General features: G+C 39.1%; 1 protein-coding gene across 5 annotated transcripts in view; it reads left to right on the plus strand.

The window, feature by feature from the left end:
* The window catches only part of bru3 (bruno 3), a 312,519-nt gene that overhangs the window by 201,816 nt on the left and 90,041 nt on the right, over window positions 1-20,662 (plus strand). For all 5 annotated transcript variants that reach the window (XM_069500314.1, XM_069500315.1, XM_069500316.1 and 2 more), the window contains exon 4: window positions 19,497-19,576. In XM_069500314.1, coding sequence (XP_069356415.1) covers window positions 19,497-19,576 — 80 coding nt within the window. The remainder of the gene's footprint in view (window positions 1-19,496; window positions 19,577-20,662) is intronic.

The raw sequence follows: 20,662 nt of genomic DNA on the forward strand, positions 1-20,662 counted from the left end.
ATATTAGTAAGAAGAGGATGTGAATACGCTAAAATTTAGGTGTGCTCAGAATAAGTACCTAGGCTATAACTAACTATAATTAAAATCCATACTCTGTACGCCAGTAAACCCCCTATTAGCTATGCGAATATTTAACCCCCACGACCCCCAGAAGTGAACAATACCACACGAAGAGAGAAAGAGAGAGAGAGAGAGAGAGAGAGAGAGAGACCTAATTTTTGTCATAGTACCTACATTCTCAGTTTTAACGTTATGGCACAATTTCTGAATAGTAAAAATTAAACCCTTTGATAAACTTGATATCTCGTTCTATTTCAAAATGACTGTCATATGCTACTGCGAGACTAAAAATAATAAAAACAAAACAAAGCCTTATTTAACTCACAATACCTATTTTAATATGTAGTATATTTATTTACTAGTAAAGGTCCCTTCAAAAAATTCTAGTTCGTATAAAAGCCAAGAGGATTATATCGCTAAAGACACAGTGTAGGTACAATAGTATTCAAGGATTTGTACCTAAATCTTTTTCGTGGGCGAATAAAAATAGTACCTACCTAAGCAGACGCTTACATTTATTTTAACTTCGGTGCTATTTTCTAAACATACAGCCTCGCCTTTAAAGCTGACGCAACGACGAACTCGAAGAAACTATAAATAAAGATTTTTAAATTATAGGTATATTTTTTATAATCTGCTTTTGATAGAGCTCTCATTTGAAAATGACAATGTAAATTGTGATACGTGTTTGAAATGCTACATTTATTTCAGATATTTCTACACAATAACCATTTTATATCCGGATAGATCTTAATCCAGGTATATTTTGGTACATGACTTTTTAAATGGAAAATTGTCCTAAAATGAGAGAGAAAAAATAATATCTGCTTTAGTCACACAGAAGAAAAACTTATTTCAAATGTAAAAAAGACGCGTTGAGATCTGCTTTGCTAAAAGAGGTGTGGGTTTAAGTTTAATTAAAAGACCTATGGTTCCGGTAAGACAATAATAATAACCTATTGAGGTTATCCATATGTCGCAGCAGATTGCGAAATGATTAGGTAATACGGCATTGCGTTGTAATGGATGGATTTTTAATTTCAATTTACCGGCGAATTCAACGACGAAAACAACTGTCTATTATAGAATAAGTAACACAGCTGACCTTAAAGGCAAGCGTGATAACAACTCAAAGAAAGAAGCTAGTAAATATCTTTAAAAACGTATAATTTCCTTTCCAAAGAACAACGTAAAAACATTAATGTCTTTTCACCTGTCCAGACGGGAGGCACGCGAACGTTTTTTGTCAAACAAATGGCTAGAAGCTCTTCGTATATCTGTACGCACAGATAAGACAACGCATAGACTCGTGGCTTAATTGCTCACGATAAGTATTTGAAAGTTACAATAGCCACAAGTTACAAGCGACAAGCGACTTGATCAAAGTTTCAACTCTGTAAACGCTCAACGGTCAAGGGCTGAGATCTATAAAGCATACGTAAGTTGTCTGGACTCTCAAACAAATGGCTAGAAGCTCTTCGTATATTCGTACGCACTGATAAGACAACACATAGACTCGTGGCTTAATTGCTCACGATAAGTATTTGTAAGTTACGATAGCCACAAGTTACAAGCGGCGAGCGACTTGATCAAATGTTCAACTCTCTCAACTATCAACGGTTAAGGGCTGACATCTATAAAGCATACGTATTAATGCATATACTCGTGGCTTAATTGATCACGATACGTATTTAACACCCCCCCCCCCCGGCCACGCACTGCCCGTGTGGTATGGGAAGTAGCTAGGAAAGGAAGCAGAGACGTAGTGTGGCTGCGTTACTCACTTTCATGCCCCATGTCGTGCGGCATGCAAGTAACGCAGCCACACTACGTTTCTGCCTCCTTTCCTTGCTACTCCCCATGCCACATGGGCAGTGTGTAGCCGGGGGGGTAAAGAAGTTACAATGGCTACAAGTTATAAGCGACGAGCGACTTGATCAAAGTTTCAACTCTCAATAGCTCAATGGTCAAGAGCTGAGATCTGTTAAGCATACAAGCTGTCCGGATTTTTGGGGGTTTTCGATTTTAATTGTTAAATCATAATATTTAGGTATGATGAAAAATTTATTACCTAACCTATAATTAAAAATTATTATCTAAACCTTTCTTCGTAAGTTCATTATTAATTATTATTATTGCGCTGTAAATCTACTGAAATTAAATTAAATTACTTAAGTCTCTATGTATAAAGTGTGAGATCATTAATTAAAGTACCAAAGTGGATAAATTCCCTTTTTTATCTAATAGAAAATAGCTATAATTTTATTACTTACACCAAACCATAGTAGACACGCAATGTGACTAATTTTTAAGTTACACGAACAATTTGTTCGATTCGAAAGTTACGTTTTACTAAATTGCTTTGCGGTTCTATTGTTTAAATAAGGTAGATAAAATAGACTATTCTTAGAGTAAGTTTCTATAAAAGCTCCAAGGTCCAATTACTTGTTTTAACAAATTACTTGTAAGACGAATTCAAGCTAACTTTTTAGTTCAATTAAAATTAGAAGTTTTTTTAAGGTTGAAGTCTGTTTTAGTCCTCGTTATTTAATCTACATCTAGTTTGGAATATTATTTCGCAATCCTTTTTTGGGGTGGAAAAAAATTTGGGTTTGTAAGGAACCCAAAAGTTATTCGTACTGAATTTCTTATCGACTCAATCCACGTTCATTTATTTTCAATGCAAGCGTATTTTAAGTCTTATTTAGTCATCAATTTAAAAATTACAAATTCCCAAATTATCCCTGTCAGGAATGGAACCCGAACCTCCTGATTATAAGACCACAATGCGCTCACCACTGTGCCAGTTATAATGCACAATATAAGTACCTAATACTTCATTTTTTTCGTAAAAAATATGCTCTGAATTGAGAACCTCCATCCTTTGAGGAAGTCCGTTAAAACTTAAAACAAAAGGTATTCGGTTTTACAAGGTTTACTTAACTTTTCACTTCGTTGTGGGGTAAACTCCGTGGTGGGGTAAACTCCGTGGTGGGGTAAGAAGAAGCGGTTTTACTTTATCAAGTGAAGAAAATGCCCCGTAAATCCAGCACCGATTATTGAGGAAAGGAAAGCGCCTGAAGTCATTCGAATTTAGACGATCCAACTCACCCTAACAATGGGTACGCGTACACCCCACACGACCATGAAATATTACCTTCATACTAGCTGTTGCCCCTAACTTCGTCCGCGTTCATTTAGGTTTTCAAAAATCCAGTGGGAACTCTTTGAATTTCCGGGATAAAAAGTAGCAAAGTGAAATTTGGCATGCAGATAGCTATTCGTATATTATGACGTAGGCATCCATTAAAAAAGGATTTTTGAAAACTCAACCCCTAAGAGGGTAAAATAGGGCATTGAAATTTGTGTAGCCTACGTGGATGAAGTCGCTTGAATAAGCTAGTATAGTATAGTTCCTTTCTTCCTTACTTTCTCCCAAGTTCCTTTGGTCTAAATGACGGTCGAACACTGTTCTAGGTTGGTACTTAAGGCTACCTGTGCTTGTTTTTTTTCGTTTGTTATTCGCGTATATAAAGTCGTAGGCAGTGTGCAGGGTCCGCATTTCGCAGTCCTCTCGATGAGTGAGCTGACGACCGGAAAAATAATGAGCGGCCCAACCGAGCGACACGACACGACGTGACGTGTAGGTACAACTGGCGTAGCAGGCGTAGCACCTCGTAGCACCTATCTATTATATAGTACTGTCTATCTGTCTGTCGGGCTGTCAAGAAACCTACAGGGTACTTCCCGTTGACCTAGAATCATGAAATTTGGCAGGTAGGTAGGTCTATTACCAGACATTAGGGGAAAATCTGAAAACTGTGAATTTGTGGTCACATCACACAAAAAATTGTGGTCATGAACTAATAATTAGTATTTTCTATTTTCGAAGTGAGGTAACTATATCAAGTGGGAATTCATATGTAAGGGCTTGACCTGTGCATTCTAAAACAAATTTTTATTTATTTTTATGCATCATAGTTTTTGAGATATCGTGCAAAATGTCGATAAATTGCGACTGTAGTACGGAACCCTCGTTGCGCACGCCTGACTCGCTCTTGACCGGTTTTTCCTTTATAGTTTAAACCGAACGTTGATACTTGTATAATCTACTTATTATAATAAAAAAATGATGTCTCATTTAATAAACTACCATATCACGTACCAAGTACACATTTCCCCGTTATCATTACAACATTAACCTAATGTGAGTTGCTGATGTCTTGAAAACTCAATCCTCGGAACAGAACGTAATTGCCGATACAAGATAAAGGTGTTACTATTTCAACGCGTTTGTATCATTTATTCTTACCACACGAGAATCAGTCTTATCGCATCGGAATTAAACCCATTATTGCTCGTTGGCTCTACGAATGTATACCACTACTTTGATAGTGCGAAAGTAATTGTGCGTAAAGGAAAAACGGCTATAACTCAGTATTAACATGGACGTTTATCGCCTCGAGTAATTATGGAGTTGTCGTGCTGATAGGTGAACTGTAAGACGCCGAGGCGCAATAGTGATAACGCCCACGACCGTCGGTCACGCAATGCCTCAGAAACCAGATAGCTTGATAGACTAGGTCTTGAAGTGATCCACAACTATATTTTCGACCAACTTTTTTACTCTAGTACGTGCATGTCTGAACGTGAACCTCCTCCATAAACTTTTATGATAAGTCTTAGTAAGTAATAGATGAGTTTTGTAATAGGATTGTAAGAAATGGTGTCGGGAAACGATACAGCCGCAGACGTGATGAAATTGAGAAGCAACAATGATGAGGACCTGGTGTGGTGGTGCTCATGAGATAAGGCGTTTTTCTCAACAGTGAACGTCCCCAGACTGTTATTATACTTACCTATTGATGATGGTCTCAAAGTCTCTGGCATGCTACGATCCGGTTTATATACTTCCTAAGTTAACTAGCCGGTTAGGTATATGAAAAAACCGGCCAAGTGCGAGTCAGGCTCGCGCAATGAGGGTTCCGTACTACTCACTAATCACGTCGCAACGCGCGGTGCAACAGATTGACGTAATTTTTTGCATGGCTATAGATAAAGACCTGGAGAGTGACATAAGTAAATGGGTTTTTTTTTTTGATGGGCACCCTAAAAATCACCGTAATTAAAGTAGGTAGTAACCAGAACTTGTGAACTAATTAAGCACCTCGAGCGCCCGTCCATGGAAGCGACACGCGCAGTTCCATCAATTCAAGCCCGCAAACACCTGATGAAAGAAAGTTCCCTCCATTGTTTCATTTTCAATTCTGTTATGTGAGGGGACAAAGACGCGGGAACTTCTCCCGGCCCTTTGTCCCGGGGAGTCCCGGCTAATAAGCGGGAATGGAACGGTTAGTGCGACAAGCGACAAGGAACTAGAAAAGGCTAGTGGTTCCGTAAAAGCGAACGGGTAAACTAATTACAAGCACTCTTTACGTATCACAGCGCTTAGAGCTTGTCCAGAAGGAGCGTATTCGCCGCAATTCTCTCGTGCGTATCACGCGCGACCGTTTTGCCCAGAAAGAGCGTATGTACTATGTACCTACGCGCGAGCCCGTATCAAAATTATGGTGCTCCTTTTCCCTGGATACGTGCATTCGCTCTGGAGTTCGCGCTACAAAAACGAACTAAAAGTTCACATTAGAAACTGGCGCCATCATACAGGTTGATTTTCAAATTTATGGACAATGGTTTTCGGGAGTCGGGATGATATGGATTCGAAGGATATCCCATACATCTAAATCTATTTAAGCATTTCAAGGAGTTACTAGCTGATGCCCGCGACTTCGACCGCGTGGAATTAGGTTTTTTAAAAATCCCGTGGGAACTCTTTGATTTTCCGGGATAAAAAGTAGCCTATGTCACTCTCGAGGTCTTTATCTATACGTTGCACCGTTGCGACGTGATTGAAGGACAAATCAACATACAAACACACTCGCATTTATAATAAGGGTACCTACTGATTATATAATATTACATAGTATCTGTTATGTTCTTTTCATGAGTATTTCTATATTCTTTTTGTACCTTTTCTTCTCCCTTTACAAACTCTTGCACTGCCAAGGGTTCGGTAGAGATCTCTCATAGAGATAAGTGCTTCCCTGTCCACTTTTGCTCTCTTTTTCTCTTTACTGTAAATGTTTTTGGTACAAAATAAATAAAAACACGTACCGTGGGAAGCCAGTGTGAGACTGCCGTATAAATCCATATGTAACTTAACATATTATGAGAGCTCACGCAAATCTAAAATCATGTAGAGATAACAGTGGATTTACTGCAGGTACCTGGCAGTTACAAGTTAGTCTAACTGCAATATCTCGTCCATAAACACGGGGTATCGCTAGCGAGAGCTGCGTGTGCGAAATAAGATAACAACTTTACAGGTATCTCGGGTATCTTTGATGTTCGGTTGGATTCGCTCGCTGGGTGAACCGTGTAACGAATTAGAGCTCTGGTGCGACGCCATGATGAATCGTAGGTGTATCTCTACAACTGCTAAGTATAGTTATTATCTACACGTTAGTTTTAATATACGCAAAATTTGAAAGTAGTTTGTTCAGAATCAGTAACGGAACCATTTGCAATCATTTTTACTACGGGTATATATTTTGACAAAAAATACTTTAAGAATCCTGCAAGTTTGAACACCTAGTTGAATGACCGAATGCACCAGCTGATTCAAGCAAGCGGGAGCTCTCAGAATGAAAAGAGCTTAGACTGCTTAGAGTATCATACTGGCAGTGTGCAGATTACCAGAGTTCACACACCTTTGAGAACATTATCGCGAACTGCATGCAGGTTTCGTCACGATGTTTTCCTGTACCGTTAAAGCAAAAATACTAGCTGACGCCCGCGACTTCGTCCGCATGGAATTAGTTTTTTAAAAATCCCGTGGGAACTCTTTGATTTTACAGGATAAAAAGTAGGTTGTCACTCTCCAGGTCTTTATCTATACCCATGCAAAAAATCACGTCAATCCGTTGCACCGTTGCGACGTGATTGAAGGACAAACCAACAGACCAACAAACAAACACAATTTCGCATTTACATAAGGGTACGGATTATATTCAACTGTAAATTTTTAACTAAACTATATCGCCAGGTCTTATAGTCGTGTACCTACTATTTTGCATTGTCAGGCTTATTTTTAGACCAGGGTGCGTTTTATACCTTTGTAGCTTTAGTTTTAAGCTAGCAAAATATCCCATCTGCTTAAGTTTTATACACAATCTAATAAGTACCAATATAGGTATACCTATTTTATTAGGTACATAAAACCTTTAATAAAAGTTCGAAAATCCCGAATGGAAGTTTACAGTAAGTACTAACTCTAAAACCGTATTCCGATTGGCAATCGGGAGTCTATTCACATTCCCCACTGTACAAGTCGGCAACTGATAAGAACTCCAATGAAACACCCAACTTTGCTCGCGCCCTTATCACCCGCGCTTTGAAATATTGCCCAATTTTTGCCACTTGAAAGTATCACGGAGAACCAGAACACTAAGTTAGTTGGAACAGGTAGTTTAGTAAGGCATGTTTTAGGTACATTTTTGAGTTTCGCTAAGCTTTAAAAACTGAGTAGGAATAACTGTTTGATGAATAGCAGATACTCGCCTTCCAAATCACAAAAGAAACAAAGAACGGAAAAAAATCATCATTACCATCATCATCATCAACCCATCGCTAGATCACTACTGAGAATGGGACTAGTCCACCTCGCTGGCCAAGTGCGGATTGGCAGACTCCACTCACTTTTGAGAACATCATCATCAACAACAACATTATTCTCAGACAGTTTTTATCGCGATGTTTTGTTTCACCGTTAAAGCAAGTGATATTTAATTGCTTAAAACGCGCACAACTCCTAAAAGAAAAGCTGCGTGCCCTGTTAGAATATTACAATCTACTGAGTGGTTAAATTATTATTTATCAATAAATTAACAGAACCGTACGAAACAGTGAACATAATACTTTATCGTAGCAGCTTACGCTCGCCCTAAGCAACCCCACTTATAAATCTCCCGACTACGTATTTAATTAACTATCTCCTTACGCGATCCTAAAGGGAAAGAATCGGATGTAACAAGATATTTTAAGACACTTAAAGACTCTAATTGATAAGCTAATATTCCCGTATAACGTTAATTACGCTCCGAGGGCCGTAGCCCGTAAGCGATGCCCGTATTACCTATTTAGGGACGAAATTTCGACGTATTTAGAAGAGATCTTAAGATTTGTGAGTGTTTGTACTTAGTGAGATATTTATACGTGCTTCTGTTTTATTTTGCAAAAGGAAAATGCTATCATCCTTTATTAACAAGAGATGATTAATATCAAGTAAGAGCGGTAAAAAATCGTGATATACTAGTAATTAGGAAAAAGGGTTTGATAGCCTAGTGGCTCAGAATCTTCTTAAATATATAAAAGGATTGACTGACTGACTGATCTATCAACGCACAGCTCAAACTATTGGACGGATCGGGCTGAAATTTGCCATTGTGATAGCTATTATGACGCAGGCATCCGCTAAGAAAGGATTTTGGAAAATTCAACCGCTAGGGTGTGAAATAGGGGTTTGAAATTTGTGTAGCCCACGCGGACGAAGTCGCGGGGTTAAGCTAGAATTTTATTAAATTTTACCTTAAATACAAAACCCATATTCGATACGCTACAACACTATTTTATTTTATGCGTAGTTAACAAAAATCTAGGTACATGTAAACATTTTTTCACATCGACACAAAGGAACTTTTCTCGTCGTTCCAACTTTACATACAAGAGGAACATACATAAAAGGTGTTCTAGTTGGAAATTCAATAATGTTACAAGCCTGAACCCCCCATCCTTCATTTTAAACTTCCCGCAAAGTTCCCCAGTTCTCTCGAATGTGTAAACAAAATCTATGCGCACTGGCGCGGCATGAACGATCTTTAATTTTACTGTTTGCTGCTGCCTTCACAATTGCTTTATACGAATTTCGAATTCGTAACGAACCTTTGACTTTGTGCCTGTCTCTATATTATAATGTATACATATGACTATATGTGCCGTGCGTAGCAGTACTTATTTGTACTTAGATACGGGCATGTCAACAAAAAGTAAGAAATGCGTGCCCAGGATCGAATCCTCGATCTCCCTATATAGTCTCAACCACTAGATTATTACCGCTCTTTATCATGATTGGCCCATCGCCCGGCTCACTATAAAGCACGGGTCTTCTCTCAGAGTGAGAAGGTTTTGGCCATAGTGTACCATGAGATAAGAGTAATGCGATAGAAAGAGACGCGTTCATTACATTAGGCCGCAGCGCCATACACTCAAACGTTTCTATCTATCTATTTATTTAGATGTTTTTGCGCAGTCATTATTCTGGATGGCACTAAGTTTTTTTTTTTTTTTTTATTCAGATACAAGTTAGCCCTTGACTGCAATCTCACCTGGTGGTAAGTGATGATGCAGTCTAAGATGATAGCGGGCTAACCTGGAAGGGGTATGGCAGTTTTTATTAAACCCATACCCCTTTGGTTTCCACACGGCATCGTACCGGAACGCTACATCGCTTGGCGGCACGGCTTTGTCGGTAGGGTGGTAACTAGCCACGGCCGAAGCCTCCCACCAGACCAGACCAGAAATTTAGAAATTATAAAATTCCAAACCCCTGCCAGGAATCAAACCCGGGACCTCCCACTATTAAGACCACAGCGCTCACCACTGCGCCAGGGAGGTCGGGGAATTTATTAAGTATTCTCGTGGTATACGATCACTTTTAAGAGTATTTGAACAGAGACCCACATCAGTGAATTTTTACGCAAGCTTGCGATCAAAAATACATCACGGCATATCTTATTCAGCAAAATAATGTAAGCGGGATCCCTTAAACACGAAATCTATTACGCAAAAATCTCCCCAGGGATGACATGTTCTTATGGGCCCTTGTGTTATGTTGGTTTAAGAACGAATACTCTTAAAACAAGACGGCAATATTATGTATTTTTAATTTCTGACAAGAAGGTTGGCAACATTATGTTTTTTAGGGTTCCGTACCTACCTCAAAAGGAAAAAGGAACCCTTATAGGATCACTTTGTTGTCTGTCTGTCGGTCTGTCGGTCAAGAAACCTGTAGGATACTTCCCGTTGACCTAGAATCATGAAATTTGCCAGAAAAGTAGGTCTTGAAGCAGACATGAGGGGGAAAATTTGAAAATCGTGAGTTTGTGGTTACATCACACACAAAAAATTAAATTGTGGTCATGAACTAATAATTAGTATTCAATTCAATTTTCAAAGTAAGATAACTATAACATGTGGGGTATCATATGAAAGGGCTTTACCTGTAGATTTTAAAACAGATTTTTTTTTATTTTAATGCATAATAGTTTTAGATTTATCGTGCAAAATGTAAAAAAACCTGAGTACGGAAACCTCGGTGCGCGAGTCTGACTCGTACTTGGCCGGTTTTTTAATCTTTATGTCTGAATTATTCCTCATATTATATTGATGGTAAATGAAGCGTTAATGGTTAAGGAGGTGGACTAAAATTCTTAAGACTAGTTATTTCACTTAATTTTCACTAGTTAAAATAACGAATTAAATATTCAAGAAAATAATACAATAAAATTATTTTGAAGTTATTCTGGGGTCAGCGTGGTTTATTAATTCTTTAGACGAACCAACTTACATTATATTTTGGCATGGATATAGTAAATACCTACTTACATGGAAAGTAACATAGGCTACTTTTTATTCCGAAGAATATCATGGACTACCCCACAGAAACGCATGCTTCTATTCATACGTCTTAAGATAAAAATTATTATATGAAAATTTCACATTTCTAAAAAAACGTTTTTATTGAAAAGCTGGAATAAAACACGCCGTAATCACAAAGTAGGTACCATTATATGTATTCCGAGACACGTACAAAAATGTCATGACTATGTAATTCTCTCTCATCTACATTTTGATGCGAGTTTAGTAACTCGAGGAATAGGTACCTATTCCGTACGCAAATAATTCCGTCGCTCGCCGGGAAAAGTATATTCGATGGGAATTTTTGCGGTCTATCCGTAGATAATTTGTGAAGATGTTTGCTGATATAATTCAATCATATTGAGGCTGGAGCGGCGAGATTTAGGAATCTATTTTATGCTTGATAAATATTTTTTATTAGATAGAATAAGGTACGTAGAATTTATAACATAGACCTGTGGAGGCTACCATGAACAGTCGGTAGACCTATCTATAAATGGAACAGGACCGAGCATACTTTGCTCGTGATCTGACCATAATATACTCAGGGCCTGGGTATATTCATCATCATCATCATGATCAACCCATCGCCGGCTCACTACAGAGCACAGGTCTCCTCTCAGAGTGAGAAAGGGTGCTGGCCATGTGCGGATTGATAGACTTCACACACCTTTGAGAACATTATGGAGAACTCTCAGGCATGCAGGTTTCCTCACGATGTTTTCCTTCACCGTCAAAGTAAGTGATATTTAATTAATTAAAACGCACATAACTCCGAAAAGTTAGAGGTGCGTGCCCGGGATCGAACCTCCGACCTCCGATTAGAAGGCGGACGTCCTAACCACTAGGCTATCACAGCTTGTATATTATTGGGTAGTTATATATTTGTTTTTGTAAATAACATATATCTAGCTAAGATTCCCCGCTCAGCACGAAACAATAGCAATAGGTAGTAGATACGAGAGCGATTGAGCATTGTGCAGTTTTAGCTGTTTCGTCAAAAACATCTTATCTTCTTGTCAACCCATTAGATAAAACAAATGGTTTTTTTTTTAAAAAAAAAGCTCGCTAACTCGAAGTAAGTATACAACAATACTCTGATGAAATGACAAGGAGTCATAATGGGAAGAATTCCACTTTTCGTGTCAACTTTTTCACCTGTCTTCGTGTATTTGTCAACGTTAAGAGCTAAGAGCGCTTAGGTTAAATTGAACACAAGTCTTCCGCCAATATTTACTGGGGCGACGACGTAATTCATCAAAGGTCTCTTTGTTTTTTGTATGCCCCTGTTTCTTTACGCGTTATCAGAACAAGTATTGACAACACGGGATCTTTGACAAAGGTTAGAAAATGACTGAAAGAAATCTTCCTTGAGCCGCGCCGAAGTCGAAATTTTCACAGAGTATGTATTTCTATTATCGCTATCAACAAATAATAAAAACTTCTTTGACAAAAAAATTTAAAGTTGGTTGTTTAGTTGGTGGTCGGTTGGTAAAACACAATATAACACATAGGTACCTAAATCGTGTACAATGGTAGGGAACCTTTCGTGTGCAAGTCCGACTCGCGTTTTCCCGGCTTTTCTGGATACTTAACTATATTTCACTGAAATTCCCACTCGAAACACGAAAGTTTCGTCTTGAAAAATGAGAAAAACAATTTAACAGTCGCGCGAGTACGTGACGGCGAATAATAACGTCTTTAGATAAAGTCGCCATTAAGCAATAAACTATTTTATATCTGACGCCGAGCTTTGAGTCGAGAGCGGTCGAGTGCCAAACTTTTAAAAATATAATGTTTCCGATACATAAAACCATCGAATATTTGTTCGGCGGCGACGCGCAAACATTTCGGGCGGCATCGGTCGACGATAAAGGCCTTTCGGGCGATAAAAACTGATCTGCAAGTTCGGTGGAAAACAGATCCCTGGCCGCGTGCCAGGATACCTGCAGTGCACGCACGCCTTGTACCCACTGCGTGGCAGTTGTCTACCTTTAAAGGCATACTTTACCATTCTAGTTATCTTTATGGACGGAAAAGCACGGATAAGTAGTTGAAATATGCTGTATGTTTATTGTTACTGTGAGTTTCCAGGTTATTTTAGATCAGAAGAGGCATAAAAGGTCAACCTCACTTGGGGTGCGTTGAAGCTCATGGCGTCCAATAGATTGACTAAGATAAGAGTGAAATCTGTCTTCTAGATATTTAGTTAGTTTACTTGCGAGTTGTTTTTAAACTACTAATTTATTTTGGTAAATTTTCGTCCCATGACAGGACACTCAAACGTTAAGAAACCCATTGCCTCTTCACTGCAGAGCACGGGCATGCCTGATAGTTCTGCATAATGTTCTCAAAGGTGTGTGAAGTCTACCAATCAGCACTTGGCCAGCGTGGTAGACTATGGCCAAAACCCTTCTCACTCTGAGAGGAGACCCGTGCTCTGTAGTGAGCCGGCGATGGGTTGATCATGATGACTCATAACGCACGTAACTCCGAAAAGTTAGAGGCGCGTGCCCCGACCTCCGATTAGAATAGAAGGCAGACGTCCTGACCACTAGGCTATCACAGCTTACCTGCTATATAAACTCCTATAAAACTAAGGCACCGGGATTCTATCATACATTCAATCTGATTCCTAGCAATTCCTAGACATACAATGAACAAGATCGTCAAAATGTCTGCGAGTCTTACCTTCGCCCCGATATTCCTAATTCCTACAGATAAAATATTATTACCCAAGTTCGGTGCACATAAAAATTCGCCGTACGAGCTAGAAACTTGGACGAAACTAATAATGAAGGAAGCTATTTAACGTTTGACAATTGGTACTTGCTAGCCGGGCGACTTAGAGGCGCCATATCAATGGGGGTTCTATTAAACGGATACGTGTATAGTATGAGGTGGTGTTTATGTATATCTCAGTGCTTGAAGACCAAAGTCTTCGAACAGTGCGTGTTGCCAGTGATGACAATATATGGATCCGAGACATGATCGCTAACTACGGGCATCATAAGAAAGCTCAGAGTCACTCAGCGGGCGATGGAGAGAGCTAAGCTTGGAGTTTCTCTACGTGATCAAATCGGAAATGAGGAGATCTGGAGAAGAACTAGAGTAACCGACATAGTAACGGGTTGCGAAGCTGAAATGGCAATGGGCAGGGCACATAGTTCGTAAAACCGATAGACGTTTGGGTCCCAAGGTGCTGGAATGGCGACCTCGTACTGGAAGACGCAGTGTTGGAAGACCCCCCACTAGGTGGACGGACGACATCAGACGAGTGGCAGGGAGCCGCTGGATTCAGGTGACGCAAGACCGTGGCGTGTGGAAATCCCTACAAGAGACCTGGCGGAGGACGTCTATTGGTTGTTGATGATGATGTATATCTTAACAGTATAAGGAGAGACACAGTGCTCGACGTCTTTGATCTCGTAAATGACGACCACAACGACTGTGCCATACAGGTCCCGAAATTACAGTGCGACAAGGCGCGTGGCGAAAATCGAAACTAACGTAGCCGTCAAGTGTTCACTTTGTTCTTGTTTGAATATTCTAAGCCTTTGTTCTCCAACAGCGCCCCCCTGTCAATGTCATTCAAGTGCCAAGAGAGTCTTGTCGCACTGTACTAGGTCATCATTTTATTACTACAGGACCCAAGGTCCAAGACCCTATTCCTATATTCTACCTTTTCGGGAATATTGGCTGAAAAAGAAAACTAGTTTTACACCCTTTAATTTTTATTGCGTAGGTAGGTATTTCAGCCATTTATAACATATCACGGTGGAACAGGGTGAAATATTTTTATTCTCGCGCCTGGTTTTTATTACATAGGGATGCTTTGAGCATCTGTATCCGTGAAATATAGCTAACGTATCCGAATATTATTATTTTCACTAAGTCAGGTGCGATTTATTCCTTTTTAATACCACTACCAATTGTTTCACGATTTTATTTTCAGGCTTGGACGAATAAACTATTTTTCAGGTTTTAGATTATTAATCATCATCATGATCAACCCATCACCAGCTCACTACAGAGCACGGGTCTCCTCTCAGAGTGAGAAGGGTTTTGGCCATAGTCTACCACGCTGGCTATGTGCAGATTGGTAGACTTCACGCACCTTTGAGAACATTATGGAGAACTCTTAGGCATGCAGGTTTCCTCACGATGTTTTCCTTCACCGATAAAGCAAGTGATATTTTATTACTTAAAACGCACATAACTCCGAAAAGTTAGAGGTGCGTGCCCGGGATCGAACCCCCGACCTCCGACTCCGACCGAAAAAAACTTGCACTCTGCTTTTCATACAAATATATGGACAGTAGGTATTCCTAGCTCACAATCTATCTTAAGAGGTGCCTGCTAGGGTAACCTTGAACCTATTCAATTTATGCTCAACCTAGAACGACTTACTGGACCTCGGCATCCGGTCGCCCAAAAGGAAAATGGCATAAAATCCAACAGAACTAAATGAACCGTGTCCTCGGACTCGTAACGAATGAAACCAATCAGGCATAATTCCTTTGAAGATTCCCCACAAAAGATAAAAGTCGCAATCTCTTTTGCTACACTTTTTATGTCCCCGCAAGGATCCACTAAAGCTGATTCAATAAGAACTCACTCATTTACTTACCCATTTGGAAGTTAATAACTCTGGAACTTTCTGACTTCACTGTTGGAAGCTTCAAGTATTTAAATACTTGGTTGATGAAAAGATTATACGTAAAAATAATTTTGATTTTTTTCAATGCACACAAAGTGATTAACATAATCAGTACTCTCATTATAAATGCGAAAGTGTGTTTGTTTGTTGATTTGTCCTTCAATCACGTCGCAATGGTGCAACGGATTGATCTGATTTTTTGCATGGGTATAGACAAAGACCTGGAAAGTGACACAGGCTACTTTTTATCCCGGAAAATCAAAGAGTTCCCGCGGGATTTTTTAAAAAACTAATTCCACGCGGACGAAGTCGCGGGCATCAGCTAGTATGCGGTATAAAGATGTGATAGCCTAGTGGTTAATACTGGAGATCGGGAGTTCGATCCCAAGCACCACTATATTAACGTACACTACATAATAATATAAGACATACCTACTACCTGCTGAATTTCATGATTCTAAGTCAAGGGGAAGTACCCTATAGGTTTTCGTGACAGACATGACAGATGGAGGGACGGACGGGCAGACAAACAGATAGACAAACAACGAAGTGATTCTATAAGTTCCATTTTCCTTTTGAGGTAAGGAACCCTAAAGAAATCGAGGTAGGCAAGATTATCAGTTATTACCCGACAAGACCAATATATCTAATGTTACCTATCTGATCCAATATAAGAAAGATCGGGTGATTTACTTGTTAAATCCAACTTTGGGTTCTATAATCCTATCTTCATAACCGACGGAGCCATCAGTCGTCATTACACGGACAAGTGCTCAATCTCTTTCTCTCGCACTTCTTTTTGCGCAGTCCGTCTCGCTCGTCGCACCTGTGGGAAGCAAGATTGATAAGGCCCCAGCCACACTGGGCTCTGACAGCTTATTATGGAAAAATTGAGCGATAATCCCACTGCGCGGTGTTGTTTAAGATTTTTGTTTTTTTTTTTCGCGGTGTATATTTCTGGATATTTTCCCAGCGAATGGTTATTGATGTGCGTGTTAGCAATTTCCGTAATTAAGTATGTATCAGAAGGTAGTTATTTATTTTGTATTTTAGTAATAGAAGCTGTGTTAGCCTAGTGGCTAACAAACATCCAAACATAATATAAGCCTCAACAGCTCAACCGGTAAAGGAGTGGACTGAAAACCGAAAGGTCGACGGTTCAAACCCCGCCCGTTGCACTATTGTCGTACCTACTCCTAGCACAAGTCTGACGCTTAGTTGGAGAGGAAAGGGGAATATTAGTCATTTAACATGGCTAATATTCTTTAAAAAAAAAAACGTTCCTTGCGTTCCTTTCTTTACGTATTACGCAATACGCAAAGGAGATAGACTACGGCCAAAACCCTTCTCTCTGAGAGGAGACCCGTGCTCTGTAGTGAGCCGGCGATGGGTTAATCATGATGATGATGATGAACAAAGCTAACCCATGAAACTATAGTGAAATAGTTTCCTCGATAACTTCACCCCATTGTTCACACAAATGAAATTACGCATGCAAATTACAGTGTGTAAAGTGAGAATGATCCTTGCCACCCTTACTTACACATAAGAACCTTTGTCATAATTAATTCCCATTCTCTACCCATTCAGTTCATGAAAACTACATGAATATGATCTATCCGTCCATTTTATCATTTTTTTAGGGTTAAAAGGATTTTTTAGGGTTCCGTACCTCAAAATGAAAAAGAAACCCTTATAGGATCACTTTGTTGTCTGTCTGTCAAGAAACCTATAGGATACTTCCCGTTGACGTAGAAGCATGAAATTTGCTAAGAAGGTAGGTCTTATAGCAGACATGAGGGGGAAAATCTGAAAACTGTGAATTTGAGGTTATATCACAAAAAAAAATTAAAATGTGTTCATGAACAAATATTGCTATATAATTTTAATATTTTTTTTATAATTTTTATGAGTGTTTTGCCTACACTTCAAGAAAAATACTACTTAATTATTTTAAATACATATCAAAAATTGCGTAACCGGCAGGAATCGAACCTGCATATTTTGGGTTCGCGCCCGATGCCTTGACCACTCGGTATTTTCTAATCTTGCTATTTTCAACTTGCAAAGTAAGATTACTACCTATACCAAGTGGGGTATCATATGAAAGGGATTTACTTGTATATTCTAAAACAGATTTTTATTTATATTTACCTGTATATGTCACGCATACAAGCTTACGAATTCATATTCGCTTTATAATATATTTGACAACAACATGCAGTTCTTCCTAAAACCGCTCATAATAATAGTTCTCATAAATTATATTAGGTACTCTGTATCCTTCGCTACACATAAGAACCTTTGTCACAATTAATTCCCGTTCTCTTACAGTTCGCTTGTATGCAAATTACAGTAATATGACGTGACATTTCCAAGACTAGGCGACACGCCGCCGAGACAGCTCGCACGGTTCGAGGGATACTTTCCACTGCGAGGAACATGTGACGAATTACATATAAACATAATTAAGAGAGTACGCCGTGTTTGTATACATCGCGGGCGAAATCAGCAACATTTCATCCGTTATTTTAGAAGGTTCTTAACATTTCACTCTAGCTAGGAAGCTAACCGTAAGCTGTGATTAGGTAACTAGGCACCTATATCTGTCATGTTGTTATAACTCTGTAATTATTGTTGTAATGAGCTGAGTTTATGGACTGCACTTGTCAAACTTTACTGCTAAGCCCACTAGCCTCATTACTCAGTCGGCATCTGTGGAATTTGAAAGCACAGTAGTAGGTACTAATTATCTATCAATCAATCAATCAATCAGCCTATTTGCGTCCACTGCTGGACATAGGCCTTCCCAAGAGCACGCCACCACACACGATCCTCCGCTCCCCATCCACCCACTTCCCGCTATCTTCTTAAGGTCGTCAGTCCAGCGGGTTGGAGGTCGTCCCACACTGCGCTTGCCGATACGCGGTCTCCACTCCAGAACACGTCTGCCCCATCGGCCATCGCTTCAGCTTGCTAATTCGTTGGGCTATGTCGGTCACTCTGGTTCTTTTACGGATTTCCTCGTTACGGATTTTGTCCCTAATTATCTATGGTCATCTCATAATATTTTTGCCCATCATTGGTTCTATCATCTTGGCTCAAAACTGTGTGTGCATAATGCATATCTACTTACCTACTCTATGTTAAGAAAATTTTCTTAAAACAGTCTTGAAAAATTCAAGGACTGACAACAATGGCCACAACGCAGTCTGCAGTATATTTCTACGAAACCACAGCATCTAGCATGTAAAACTGCTTTATGCATGCAAAATAATCAAAGTTGCTATTTTGGTGACTCTTGAAACATATACCTACATATACCTACCTACCTACAGTACCTACATATTACAAAGACATTCTGTATATTAATTTGTAATAACCATATTAAGTAGGTAGGACGGTAGGTACCTGGTTACAACAAATGAAATTATGTCCTTACATTAGACATGAGAAATAATTAATTCCTATTCAGATGTATGCAAATCGTATTATATTAATCTGACGTGACAGTTTCAAGACCAACGTGTTGTTAGCGATAATTTCGTTTGGTTGAAAGGATAGGTTCATCGAATTGATAGTTAAAGGCATATTCAATAATATTCCTACTATATTATAACTACTTTAGTGGCATTTTAAAAATATTCTATACATTTAAATATATAAAAGGAAAAGGTGACTGACTGACTGATCTATCAACGCACACCTCAAACTACTGGACGGGTCGGGCTGAAATTTGGCATTCAGATAGCTATTATAACGTAGACTGAAAATTCAACCCCTAAGGGGGTGAAATTTGTGTAGTCCAAGCGGGCGACGATATTATGCAAGTGATATTACAAAATTATTGTATATCACTCTCATATTATACTTGCTCAGTAGTTAGTCCATATTGTATATTAAAACTGATTTATTAATCACCGCAGTCGCAGTCGATGCGAAAAATAGGTTGTACCTAATCTAGTGCAACCGCATAGTCTTGACCCATTTGATGTAATCTAACACATATGTATGTTTGTTGCAGGTTGTGCGTTCGTCAAGTTTAGTTCACACCAGGAAGCGCAAGCAGCCATCACAAGCCTGCACGGGAGTCAAACTATGCCGGTAAGTGCTCGCTGTTCGCTACGGCATACCTACTTGTTTAAAGTGATAACAGTGATATGTGCTTATAACAAGCGCTGCGTAACTACATGTACTTACGTACGTGTATTCCGTACTAACAACTCTTTAGTCGACATGATAGCGTATACACCGTATTCTCGCTCTGATGTTGAATTGCTCTACATTATTTAATATAGTAGGTATTTTTATATGCGTAGAAATACAATTTATGTTAAGTGTTGATTTTTCAATCGCTAATTATTGATATTTTACTGCGCAATTTAACATTTTGATAGTTTTAGTACTGGAAATATTTTATTTAAATTACTCTTAATTCCCACTAACTCTCATAAGTGTCATAATATTCATGGGGAGTATTATCTACCGCAGAATTAATAAGTTCCCCCGCCACGTTCGTGTTTGTACGGACTAATCTCAGAAACGTAGGTACTCTAATGATTTTCATACAGTTTTCACTTTACTCTGAAAATAGCGTCCTATCTGAAAGTTTCCGTGGCGTGCGCTGCGTAAATAGTCAAAGTTACACGAAAACAAGGTATGGTGGAATAGTTCCTCTCCCGTCTGACGCCGGGGTGGGTAAATATAGTCTAAATATGACTGACTGACTGGCCTATCAACGCACAGCTCGAACTAGTGGACGGATCGGGCTGAAATTCGGCATGCAGATAGCTATTATGACGTTGGCTAGGAAAGGATTTTTGAAAATTCAAACCCTAAGGGGGTAAAACAGGGGTTTGAAATTTGTGTAGTCCACGCGGACGAAATCGCGAGCATAAGCTATTATTGTATAATTTTAAATCAGTAAAAGTAACATTTTACCATTAGAAAATTTGACCATTAGCAAAAATATATTGGAGTTTTGAATTTACTAATAAGGGTTTAAATTACACTCATACATTACCTAAGTACTTAAAATCAGAAAGCTGAAAACCCAAAACTAAGCTTAATTGTGGTCTTAATGTGAAAAGCGAGTTTATACCGGCGTTTAGACTTAGAGCATTCAAACTAGTTGTTTCCATCTTGTTTTATACCGCTTATGTCACGTTAATAGCCAAGTCCTAGTCAAAT

The sequence above is a fragment of the Maniola hyperantus genome, chromosome 8 (genome assembly GCF_902806685.2).
Source record: "Maniola hyperantus chromosome 8, iAphHyp1.2, whole genome shotgun sequence".
NCBI lineage: Eukaryota > Metazoa > Arthropoda > Insecta > Lepidoptera > Nymphalidae > Maniola > Maniola hyperantus.